We start from the raw sequence: 12430 nt of genomic DNA on the forward strand, positions 1-12430 counted from the left end.
CCAGACGACTCTCAAGGCCAATAACCCACGCGGGTCACCAGACAGAGCTTATCTACTAGTGTCAAAGAAGATTAGGTGCTCGAACTAAGGTCTATTTAAAATAAGTATGAGAAAAAGTGCAAATCCTTTTAATGTCTCCTACATACCCACACACAGCTCTAGTTGTAGGTACTGTCCACATGCAGTTATTCCTTACTATAGGCCTACAGTATGTGTGATTAATACTTAAGACATTTTGTTTAAAGTTACTAGATTTAAAAGGACTCAAGGTACGTTATTTAGCTTATAAGCATTAATCAAAGTATGTGATGGCAATTGTCATCATGGCAATTATAGTATATAATTTTTCAATCATATTGCGACTATATTTAGTATTTCGTGTTTAGTTCTGAAGTCACTTTAATCACTTCGTAATGAACGCAATGGCAGTTTATAGAGGCTTTGACTATATGTTGGTTAAAGGTACATACGAACCGAGCATCGGTGGAGCGTGGATTCTCAGTAACACATGTAAACCACTTCTACTAGATTCTTATATGACTCAAATAAATTCGACATGCCAAGGGATAAACTGAATAGATCACTCGATCAGCCATAAAAGAACTTTAGACTGCCCCTTTCTTTAAATTTATGGTTGTAAATTTAACCTACTTTCGTGACCTACTTTCCTGCCCCATTGACATACAGCTAAGAATGCCAGCAGAAAAATCCGTTCAAACATCATTTTCGGGTAAAATTAAACAATGCCTTTTGGTAATTCTCTTAGTTATACTACTTAAAACTATATGCTGACATTTGGTTGGTTTTTGTGACAAAAAATTGACTTTGTATGCATCTTTAATTTCCAAAAAAAATATTTGTGTAGTTATGGTTCTGTTGTTTTACCACTCTGATATAGTAGGCAAAATATACAGAACATTCTTTTGTTACCCAAAAGATTTTTTCGTGCATACTTTTTTTACAATCATAAAACACTCCTTTTTAACTTGGATGTATGGCACAGACCCTTCAAATTTTCACAACTTTCAAACATTCTAATCTAGCCGTCAGTTCATAGGCTTTCCCTTATTTTCATTATGGCGGGGATTTTTAAGCTCTAACGTAATATCTGTTATTAGTATTATTCATAATTACACAACTCTCCGTTATTAACTTTCAATAAAAATATTGTAATTGCCTCATTACATAGGTAATGGTTTTATACTTGAGCCCAACTTCTATCAAAGCAAAGTTTCCACTAACTATGATAGAATGAAAACTTATCTGTCTTGTTGCTATCTGTTACTACAAAATTGTACTCTTTGATTCTCTTTGATTCTCTTCTCTTTCATTCTTTGACTCATTGACATGTGTAAGCTTCATAAATTATCAAGTGTAAAATTTATTTCACTAAATGCATAAGATGATATTTGTTTCCTAAACTAATTTTCATTTTAACATAGTCAATTTTATTTTTGAACTTGCCACTTCGATTTTAAAAATGGACTGCTGTCCTTGATAATTTTTTTCTTCAGTATGCTAAATTTAGTCTTACTATTTACAATCATCGTTTTGTCTGTGTTCTAAATTACAGAATGCAAAACTGCTGAAAACGATCCCATTATGCAGTGAAGCTCCACTGCTTAGTTTCGTTTTGTTGTCTTCTATCCTTGAATTGAAATCGCAGTGATAATTCTTTAGAAATAATATCGACTAACAAACTGGCAAAAGGGGCAATGAGAGTACTATGATGGCCATTATCTTGACAAACACGTTGCTTGTTTTCTAAAATGTCGGGAATGAACAGGTGTATTTCTTTGATATGAGAGCCGCAGGACCAAACTGCTGAATTCAAAGTATCGATTTTTTTTCAAACTGCAGAACATGACGTAACTTAAAATATAAATAAAATTGTGTAGAGATTCAGTTTGTATTGATTTTTACAATTACCACACACTATGATATACCTGCAACGATAGTTCGCTACAAGGGTTTCCATCTGGAGAATAGATTACAGGTAGCCGCATCATCTTACCCTTATATTACAAGGTATCTCTTATTTATTGTTGTAGGTTAACAAGCACCAGTGTGGCTTTTATTTTACGAGCGTCTCATTTTTAAGGAGGGAGAACTGATTTGTTTAAAAACAAAAAAATCCAGATTGTCAAGATTATCAACGACCTGATAATTGCAAACTTCCGATAAAAACAAGTACTTTAAAGATTACGCAGAATGCATCAATTGAAAAAAAATGTGCAAAAGAATGAGCAGGCGCTTGTTATAGAATGCAAATATCTTATAATATTAAAATTTATGCTCTGGACAGATTTTTTCTCAATCTACACCCCCCCACCTACCGTATGTCACCATCCTTAACCACTGGTGGGGTCAAAGAAGATTCCATAGCAGACCCAGGAAGACATCTTAATCTAGATGTTATTAAATCTTGCCAATGATGGGCATTTTTTTGTTGATCAGATCAAAATGCATTGGATCGAGAAAGAATGTACGTAATATACATTTGTCCATGACACTAAGACAATTTCCTTTTGTCCATCAACTGCATCTTACTTTACTTTGCATGCAGCTTGGTCTCTGGGAATTTGATCACTCTTTTCAATACCTCTGATGTCTTTTTAAACATTTTCGAAGTTTAAACAAACAAAATAGCAGCCTGGAAGTTTTTTTTTAATCTTCTACAACAGCTCTATGGGGGAATGATTTTCTGAAATGATACATAAAAATGACCCATGTTTAACAATGTACCACCGAGATACATCAAATTCATATTTTTATTTCCCATGAAAGTGTTTGGATATAACAATAAATGTCAAATTTTGTCATTATTACAAAACTTAGTTACTCTGGATCCTTTAAAACGTAAAAGTTGCATTTGTTTAGTTTCCAGCTAAAGCAGCCTTAGTCTGAGCAATGGCATCCAGAAGCTGTTGCCACAAAACGCCCAGATCGGACTTGTAAGGAGCCGCAACCTGTTTAAGTTCCATAAGCTTGTCAAGACCGACCTGTTGAGGATGAGCTAGGACCTACAACATAATTTAACTTTGTTGTAAATATACATACAGACTTGACATTCTATTTCGTATAAAAATATCGGTCAGTCTTAAATGAGATATGCTTGCGCATGCGTACTCAGTTAGCTTGTGACATGCGGCTGGGTAGTCAGCCTGAAAATAGATGCGATCTATTTCTATCAGAATTATAATCTAAAACAAACGTAGTTTGTTTGCTTAAGTTGGAAACATTTTTGCAACGGAGTTGCAATCTTTTATGCGGCATATATATTGATCTGTAACGTAGTTACACATTGTAGGCTACGAATCATTTGTGTGCCAAACTTAATTTCAATATGGCGGCCGAAAGCACGTGTAGTGCTGTTTTACCGGGCCTTTCAAAACCCGCAATAGATACATGTAAGAATAGCGAGGACGTTAAAGCAAAGAAAGTAAAAACTAGAACAGGAAAGGGGAAACTAGACGACAAAGCAAAATCTAGTCATAACAGTGATGAATATTTAACTATAATGAAAAATATACAAGGAACTGTGCAGAGACAGGAAACGAACATTAACAGCGTCGTGGGACGCATAGATACTTTAGAGAAACAGTACCTGTATCACGATGAATATTGTGAGGAGAATTATGACTTTGATGAACAGTATGATGAAAGATTGGAGGATGAAACATGCCCGGAGGCAGGTACTAGTAGCACAAACAGATTTGACGATATGACGAAGAGATATAAATTAATAGAGTATACAGACGTGGAAGTTGACAGTGTGTTGGCGAGTAGTGTCAATGATTTGTTCACCAATGGGATAGTAGATCATTCAAAGTATACAGAACTTACCAAAGATGAAAATAACTCACGGCCAAAAAACTGTGAAAGTTTGGTGATAGTCAAAACCAATAAAATGGTATGGAACATTATTCCTCAATATGCCAAAACAAATGATAAGAAGTTACAGGATGTTCAAATGTCAGTTGTAAAAGCAGCTACGTTGATGACTAAAGGAATAGACAAACTGGCTAAGTTAGAAACAGGAAATGATACGAGTGAAGGGCTTGGAAAACTCATTGATATGTTCAATGACAGTATTGCTTTGCTTGGTCATGCCAATACACAGATTAACTGTTTTAGAAAGGATTTGTTAAAACCAAACCTCAAGCCAGAGTACAAACCTTTGTGCAATCATAACATTCCGTGCACAACTTTTCTCTTTGGAGATGATATTACCAAATCTGCAAGGGAAGTGGAAGATTCTGCGAAAATGAGTTATAAAATGATGCAGAGTAGAATGGGCTTGGATTATAGAAACCGCCCATACCAAAGGGGCCCACGATTCAGGGGACGCATGAGAGGAAGGTACAATCCTGGCCGAGGAAGTTCTTCCCAGAGGGGTGCACATGCAGATTCAAAAAACTTCTCATGGCAAAGCAGCCAGTGGGATCAGAACAGATACTAGAGGTGAGACATAAATTTCAAGCTGGTAGATTGCATTTGTTTGTAGATGAATGGAGAAAATTGACCAGTGACCCATATATCTTGGATATAGTACAAAATTGTCATATAAATGTTGATACCAACATTGGATTTCAAAACTTAAATGATATGGTGAAATATAGGTTTAACACAGAAGAAACAATTATAATCAGGAAAGAAATTTCTAAACTACTTGATCTTGGTGTTATTAAGAAAGTTCAAAGTGTACCGGGGCAGTTTTTATCTCCTATTTTTGTACGCCCTAAAAAGAATGGAGAATACAGAATGATATTAAATCTTAAGAAGCTGAATCAACACATTCCCTATGAACATTTTAAAATGGACACTTTTGAAAAGGCATTGACCTTAGTGACAAAAGGATGCTTCCTAGCATCAATTGATATAAAGCATGCATATTAAAGTGTGAAAATAGCAGAAGAACAGCAAATTCTTTTTCGATTTGTTTGGGAAGGAAATATCTATCAATACACATGCCTTGCAAATGGCATTTCTGAAGGGCCCAAAATATTTACGAAATTATTAAAGCCTGTATATGCAAAATTGAGAAGTCTTGGCCATTCTAGTTCAGGATTTATTGATGACAGTTTATTGTGTTCAGATAATTACCTTGAGTGTGTTGAAAATATAAGATGCACAAAACATCTAATGGAAACACTTGGTTTTATAATCAATGCAGAAAAGTCTGTCCTTATTCCCCAACAATCATTGTTGTTTTTGGGAAATATAATTGATTCTGAAAGTATGACAGTGACTTTACCTAAAGATAAAATGGATCACATTGTACAGCAGTGTAAAATGCTTATCATTAAAACAGAAGCAAAAGTAAGACTAGTAGCTAAAGTGATTGGAATTATAGTTTCAACATTCTCAGCTGTTGAATATGGTAAACTCCATTATAGAGAACTTGAAAAGCAGAAGATAAGTGCTTTAAAAAGCAACAATGGAAATTATGATGCTATGATGCACATGACAATTAGTATGAAGCAAGAATTACAATGGTGGATGGAAAATGTCCACTTGCAAAGAAGGAAAATTGACAAAGGAAATGTTGACATTATATTGTATACTGATGCATCCAAATTAGGCTGGGGTGCTCATTTGGAGGGTCAAAAAATTGGTGGTAGATGGTTTCCAGAAGAAGCTAACCTTCATATAAATGCTTTAGAGTTACTAGCAATATTATATGCATTGCAGTCTTTTACATTTAGATTTGAAAATAAACATGTAAAGATCATGAGTGATAATATTACAGCATGTGACTATATTCAGAATATGGGTGGAATTAAATCTTATGATTGCAATAACATAGCAAAAAAGATTTGGCATTGGTGTATCGAGAAAAATGTTTGGCTCACCTGTGTCCATGTGCCAGGGAAAGATAATGTAGATGCTGATGATGCTTCTAGGAAGTTTAATGAACGTTTAGAATGGAAGTTGAATGAGAATGTATTTCAAAAGATATGTGAAAAATTTGGAAATCCATTTATTGATCTTTTTGCCTCTAGATTAAATGCGCAATTTGAAAGATACTGTTCATGGCAGGCAGACCCCTTTGCTTGGGGTATTAATGCATTTACTTATGATTGGGGAACACTGAATTATGTTTATCTGTTTCCACCTTTCAGTTTGCTGGGTCATTGTATCCAGAAGATTCGCAAAGACAAAGCCAGGGGTATTATAGTGGCTCCTGTATGACCAACACAGATATGGTTTGCAAAGTTGATGGAATTACTTGTGGAAAACCCAATAGTCATTCAAAAGAAAAAAGGTCTGCTAACTTTACCAGGGAACAAGCTCCCAGTGGAACATCCTCTTATGGACAAGTTGAAACTCATTGTATGCAAAGTATCAGGGAACAGTTTAGAGAACGAGGCCTTTCTGAGCAATCAACCCACATACTTATGTCATCTTGGCGTACAGGGACAAAGAAACAATACAACGTGTTCATTAAACGCTGGTTCAAATACTGTGGTGAAAGGAAAATTAATTCAATTTCACCACATGTGGAAGAGGTGATAGAATTTCTTACAAAACAGTTTAATGATGGCTTAGCTTATGACAGTTTAAATACAGCAAGAGGTGCTATTTCATCAATGGGTATTCAAATTGATGGAGTTTCAGCAGGGAGTCATCCATTGGTGATAAGATATATGAAAGGCATTTATAATTTGAGGCCACCAAGACAATGTTATGCTCAAATTTGGGATGTTAATAAAGTTCTGGTTTTCTTAAGGAAACTTTCACCAGTAAAGCACTTGACTTTGAAGGATCTGACTTTAAAACTTACAATGCTCATGGCATTAATTAATGCCACACGTGTACAAACATTGCATTTAATTTCTGTTGTTGATATGAAAAAGTTGAGTTCAGAGTTTGTGTTTCAGTTATGTGGTTTACTGAAGCAAAGTAGACCAGGTTGTAATTCATCACATATTGTGTTTAAAGCTTACCCTCCAGATAGGAGGTTGTGTGTTTATACTGTTTTAAAAGAGTATATAGCTCGTACAAAGACATTGCGTAGGCATAATGTTGATAAAAATTTGCTTATAAGTTATATGAAACCTTATAAACCTGTTCAAAGAGATACGATTTCTAGATGGATCAAAGTTGTAATGACAAAATCGGGAATAGACACTACTTTATTTGGTGCTCACAGTGTGAGAGCTGCTGCTGTTTCAAAGGCAAAAATGAATTCTGTGCCAGTGACAGATATTTTGAACAAAGCTGGTTGGAGTACTGAAAAAACATTTGCAAAATTCTATGAGAAACAAATCGAGGATAAAGCTACCACATTTGAATATGGAGTTTTAAAAAGGAAGTAATGAGCATATTCATATACTAGTATATACTGGCATGTATACGTTTACATGAGTATCTGTTGATGATTTGTTGAAACTGTTCTAAACGATATTTTAAGCTGAAATAAAGGCCATTGAATACTGGTTTATTGATGTTTGTCACATTTTACTTTAAAGTCTCATTTAAGACTGACCGATATTTTTATACGAAATAGAATTTAAAATTAAACGAGACTTACCTTGGTTAAGTCGATGTTTGATTGTAATTCTGTGAGTGTAAAAATGAGGGAGGGCTTAAATGCCACCCTCCCCACCCAGCTTACTCAGTAATATAATTCCAATGTAATCAGCTCACAGATATAAATATATATATATATATATATATATATATATATATATTTCATAATACTACTAATAGATAAATAAATAAAAATGTTCTTTAAAAAAATGTGAAAACATCAAGCTTTAAAGGCTGAGTACGCATGCGCAAGCATATCTCATTTAAGCCCTCCCTCATTTTTACACTCACAGAATTACAATCAAACATCGACTTAACCAAGGTAAGTCTCGTTTAATTTTAAATTTTATATTGAATATTTCAGTTTCAAAGGTATGCTAGGTAAAATGCGTTCTTTAAAAAAAAAAACTCCGATGTCATATAAGAAATGTGAATGGAGAAATGTGTAGTCAGATGTGTCGCTACCAATTAACTGACTGCTGCATTGTGTTATATGCAGTGATTTGTTTGGGTAGTGCTCCTTTGGGCTGGGCAAGCTTGGCTTTGGCGAGGCATGGTTCTGTCAAAAAATATACATATATCGGCAACTACTGTACAGAAGAATTTGAAATTTTGCATGCAAGAGGTTGGTTTTGCAGTGCATAAATTGAGATAAGCAGTGTTTTACAAAATTGTTAACCTATGGAAGAATGGCGCAAAAAAGACAGGCATTGCCAGACAGATTATTGTGCTAAACGGAACACTCCGTACAGTTTTATAGAGTTATGCCCAGACTAATGTACCTACACGGAGGCCAAACCCAACGTATCGAAATCTTACCCCCAGGGTACAGGACTCACTGTCCTTCCGGATATGCTGATGCAACTAAACAAAAACCACCCAGTCCGTTCAGAATGAGGGGCAAATTTCCACCAGAACGCTTTTTCAAGGCCCTAAGCGAACACCAAACTGGTTTTAGCAGGTTAGAATACCAGACGACGTCAGCGGAAGCCACTGTAAACAGTAATACATCATCGTCTGTTTCTCTAATGGATTGGGGACCATGACCGTTTCTGGGTAGAACACTGAAACCGAGTAGCTGTCTTTATGAGGTCAGATTTCACCTATACCGCTCAACTATTATGGTCAGATTTCACCTGTAACGTTCAACTAGTCAAAACAGATTTTACAGACAGCCAGAAGAGGCCTACGATGAAGTGTGTGCCGCGCCTTAAGTGACTAGGGTCACAGACAGCGTCAGTATTTGGAGTGGATACCACAATGGTGCCAAATCACAAACGGTAGTCATGGATGAAAACCTGAACCAGATCAAATAAAGGAATATCTCGGAACCACTTGACTATCATTTGATAGGGGGCACCTTAGAAACAATTTTAAGTTGCACAATGTCAGTTCACAAAGGGCACTTTTAATAGAAGATAACTTACAGAACCAAGGGAATGAGCAGCTACCTTGGTCATCAAATCCGCCATATTTGAACCACACAGACAATATTTGGGTAGTAATTACTAGCCGAATAACTGGCCTACATGTACTACAACAAAACTGAACCAAACTGGATATTTTGACCTATGCCTGGAATGTTATTCCAGATTAGACTCCAAAAACCTATCCCGAATAATGCCTTGCCGCTTTAGAGCCCTGGCAGCAGCCAGATGAGGTCAGGCGTAACGGCTACTGTTGCTGTGACTAGACATTGACATGAGGGTCATTTGTGGGACGTGTAACCATTTTACACCCCATTTGGAAAATATGGAAATCCAAAATGTCGCTTTTAATGGTTGTCGTACGACTTAGAATATAGGCAATGCATTTTTGTTTGCTTCATTGGCGAATTCAATTAATGAACTGATGTCACAATGACATCAAAGAGATTATTAAAAGTTATTAAAACACGAATTGAATTCCTATTTTCATTTTTCAGTCAGCAAAACAGGAAAAAAACTGATGAAAAATGATATGGAAAAAACATCCCATATTAAATGTCAAGTCTGCAATTCGGGCAATGTTTTATATCAGTTAATCAAATTACAGAATTTACTTACGGTAGTGATCAAAAGTTTGATGTTTTCAAGATGTGCTTGATTCAGGGCCTCAGCAAGCTTCTCCTGCACGTATGTTTTAAAGTCAACAGCTGAAACATATATATATATATATATATATATATATATATATATATATATATATATATATATATATATATATATGGCACAAACAGCAGCACGAATCTCCCCAGCAGCTGAAACACTATGATATAGAAATGTAACATAAAGCACGAACGGCAGCCTGGATCTTGTCCTCAGCAGTAGTGCAAACAATGAATCAATAAAAAGTTTAAACAACATATATGGAAGATTGGAGACAAAATGACCAGCAATTGCTGTTGGATATATGATACAATTATGTGAAGGTAAGAGCGTAAACGAAGAAGATGAAGATATATTGCGTTTCATACTTTTTTACCTTTTAGTTATTTTTAGATGCACAAGTCAATGCCATTTACTTAATCCAAATGCATTTGCTACAGCTTTTGATTTACGTGGTTTGTACTTAATCCATTGTCATCTTCGCCCCCATGAGACCCAATTAATAAATTAGGTTATTTTTTATAGAAAAAAATTACCATCTTTGCTTTAAGCACACATAGTTAGGTTATTCTTTGTCGTATTCTTTGTCGTATCTCGAAAAAGCCAGACAACAATGATTTCTTAATCTCCATAACGAGCCTCTGCGCGTAATGTCGACTTTGTACATTTTAGTCATTGCTTGTCAACTACATAACTCTAGATTACAAAACTTTCTCATTTGTCTCGAATTAACTAGTACTCTCCGTGTTCAAAGGCGCGTACTTGGGAGTACAGGGGGTGGGGTAAATCTGGGCAAGACAATGTGCTTTCTGTTGTAGGCAGCCTGCACCACCTGGGTCCACAGACTTCCAAGATCCTGCTTGTAAGGCTCCAAGAACTCCAGAAGTTCCTTAGTGACGGCAAGGCTAGCATCCTTGGCGTGGGCAAGGTACTGAAAGTGACATATTTTGTGAGTATACTTTATGTATCATGCACATGTGCTGAAGACATAATATTTTGTACTTGTAAGAAATCCCGAAAACGTAACAAGCAACGAAGGTTAAGCTAACTTACAAGCAATTCAAGAAGCTTAAAATAACCAACACATCATTGCATAAGTTGTGCAACTACAATTTTGTTACACGAGACAATCCATAATGAAATACACGTACACCAAATGTCTGACACTGAAAAAAATTAGCAGTGTTTTTACCAACCATTACACAGTTGAAATGTGTGCTCAATTTTTTCAAATAATTTTTCATTACCTCTTGGGCAATAAGTTTGACGTTGTCGAAGTGTCCCTTGACTTTGCCCCACAGATCTCCAGCGTACTGCTTGATGAAGACTTGGAGATCAGCGAACTTGGAGGTGAATCCTCCCAGAGCCTGTGACAAAGTGTCCTTCACTCCCTGCCACCATTCAGCTACACCACGGTCAGCCAGAACCAGTGCCACGGTCTGATAATAAATACAAACGATACAAATATAGGTTAAAAAATCTAATTCATCCAACTATTTCATGCACCCTAAGGCGGCGACATGGTACCAGAAAAAATATATCAACTAATATAGGGAGAGTTTTGATTGTCATACTTAAGTATAAAAACTAAGTCTTGCCTTCTATGACTTTTTGTTAATGGAAGTATCCTCATAACATGAAACTGAATTGATATGATGCCGACAGATTGACGGTCTTACCTCATTTAAAAGTTCTTCTTCGAAGTTTTCAAACAAATCACGCTTGCCTGAAAAAAAAAAGATGATATAAGGAAATGCACATTGAACTTTGCAAACTGACTTACACAAAGATGACATAAAGAAATGCACATTTTCACTCATTCTCAGTATACATGTATAGGTCCATTGAAGAAAACAGAAAAGTGCATATTTTACTTTTTCTAAATCTCTGATGACAGAAAGTGATAAATCTAGGATGTTTTAATAACTGTAAAAATCATGCCGTAGTAGTATTGGGACGAAGTGACGAAGGTTTAGCCTATTTTGGTAACGAAAGTTTTAAAATAACCACCCTTTTGGATAATATTTACACGTTATTAATAGTAACAAAAATATAGGGGTATTACGAGATGCACATTTACTTTATATTTACTTACTTTTTGTCCTCAACCTTAAGTTAATTTTTACTCAATGCCTTGTATCGAAGGTTTTGCAAATTACTTTCTACGAAAATGCAGCTTTGCCGTGTTACATCTAAAGTGACTGCGTCACGTCACCATATTCTCTTACTTATAATGAATAAAACTAAATTGAAGATTTTATTAACGGCTAAATGTTACAAAATACATAAGGCAACTGAAAGTAATGAAATTAGACACCATACTCGCTTCCTGACAAGTTGAAGATTTTCTTCTATAGTAAAAATGAACTAGATCGACTGGAGAGAAATGGTTCTGCAAGTGACTGTAAGGAAGATTTAAAATTGAGTATGTTTATGTTGTTTATGTGAGAATAGATAAAGCTAGTGATTTTTATCGTATTTTTAAGTTCCTAGACTCATTTTAGCTTAAGACGAAAAACTAATTCAACAATCATGAAGTTGTTTCGTACCGAAAACACCCACGTTCTTTTCAAAAATGTATTTTAACTGTGCTTTGATTTCATTAAGGTGATTTTTAAGAGATACAAGTAGGTCCAAGGTGGTCAAATTTCGTAGAAGGGCAGGATGGGCTTCCAACCAGTGCTTGCCGCCCAATTGTTTCAGTGCCTCTAACAACTGATTTGACTGCTCTAGCAGAGCCTTGCTGACCTAAAGAAAGGGAATTAGACATGAATAGTTTCTGATTTATATTCAGACATTTCGATTAT

General features: G+C 35.5%; 3 protein-coding genes across 4 annotated transcripts in view; 2 read left to right on the top strand and 1 right to left on the bottom strand.

The window, feature by feature from the left end:
• The window catches only part of LOC106171370 (uncharacterized), a 237833-nt gene that overhangs the window by 19958 nt on the left and 205445 nt on the right, over nucleotides 1–12430 (top strand). The window lies entirely within an intron of this gene.
• LOC106166861 (uncharacterized) overlaps nucleotides 2784–12430 on the bottom strand; it is a 52683-nt gene continuing 43036 nt past the window's right edge. The window contains exons 5-10 of one of the 2 annotated variants that reach the window (XM_087009852.1): nucleotides 12173–12371; nucleotides 11303–11349; nucleotides 10871–11062; nucleotides 10386–10554; nucleotides 9582–9670; nucleotides 2784–3023 (exon numbers count right to left, since the gene is read on the bottom strand). In XM_087009852.1, coding sequence (XP_086865978.1) covers nucleotides 2877–3023; nucleotides 9582–9670; nucleotides 10386–10554; nucleotides 10871–11062; nucleotides 11303–11349; nucleotides 12173–12371 — 843 coding nt within the window. In that variant the 3' untranslated portion in view covers nucleotides 2784–2876. The remainder of the gene's footprint in view (nucleotides 3024–9581; nucleotides 9671–10385; nucleotides 10555–10870; nucleotides 11063–11302; nucleotides 11350–12172; nucleotides 12372–12430) is intronic. The other variant, XM_087009860.1, reaches the window with a different exon arrangement.
• On the top strand, nucleotides 3066–7054 carry LOC147764404 (uncharacterized). The gene is made up of 2 exons (XM_087000862.1): nucleotides 3066–4464; nucleotides 6126–7054. The coding sequence occupies exon 1, from the start codon at nucleotides 3347–3349 to the stop codon at nucleotides 4460–4462; it is 1116 nt and encodes a 371-aa protein (XP_086856988.1). The 5' UTR covers nucleotides 3066–3346; the 3' UTR covers nucleotides 4463–4464; nucleotides 6126–7054.

This window comes from Lingula anatina, chromosome 1 (genome assembly GCF_051362555.1).
Source record: "Lingula anatina isolate TDL-2025a chromosome 1, LinAna3.0, whole genome shotgun sequence".
In the NCBI taxonomy this organism is placed as follows: domain Eukaryota; kingdom Metazoa; phylum Brachiopoda; class Lingulata; order Lingulida; family Lingulidae; genus Lingula; species Lingula anatina.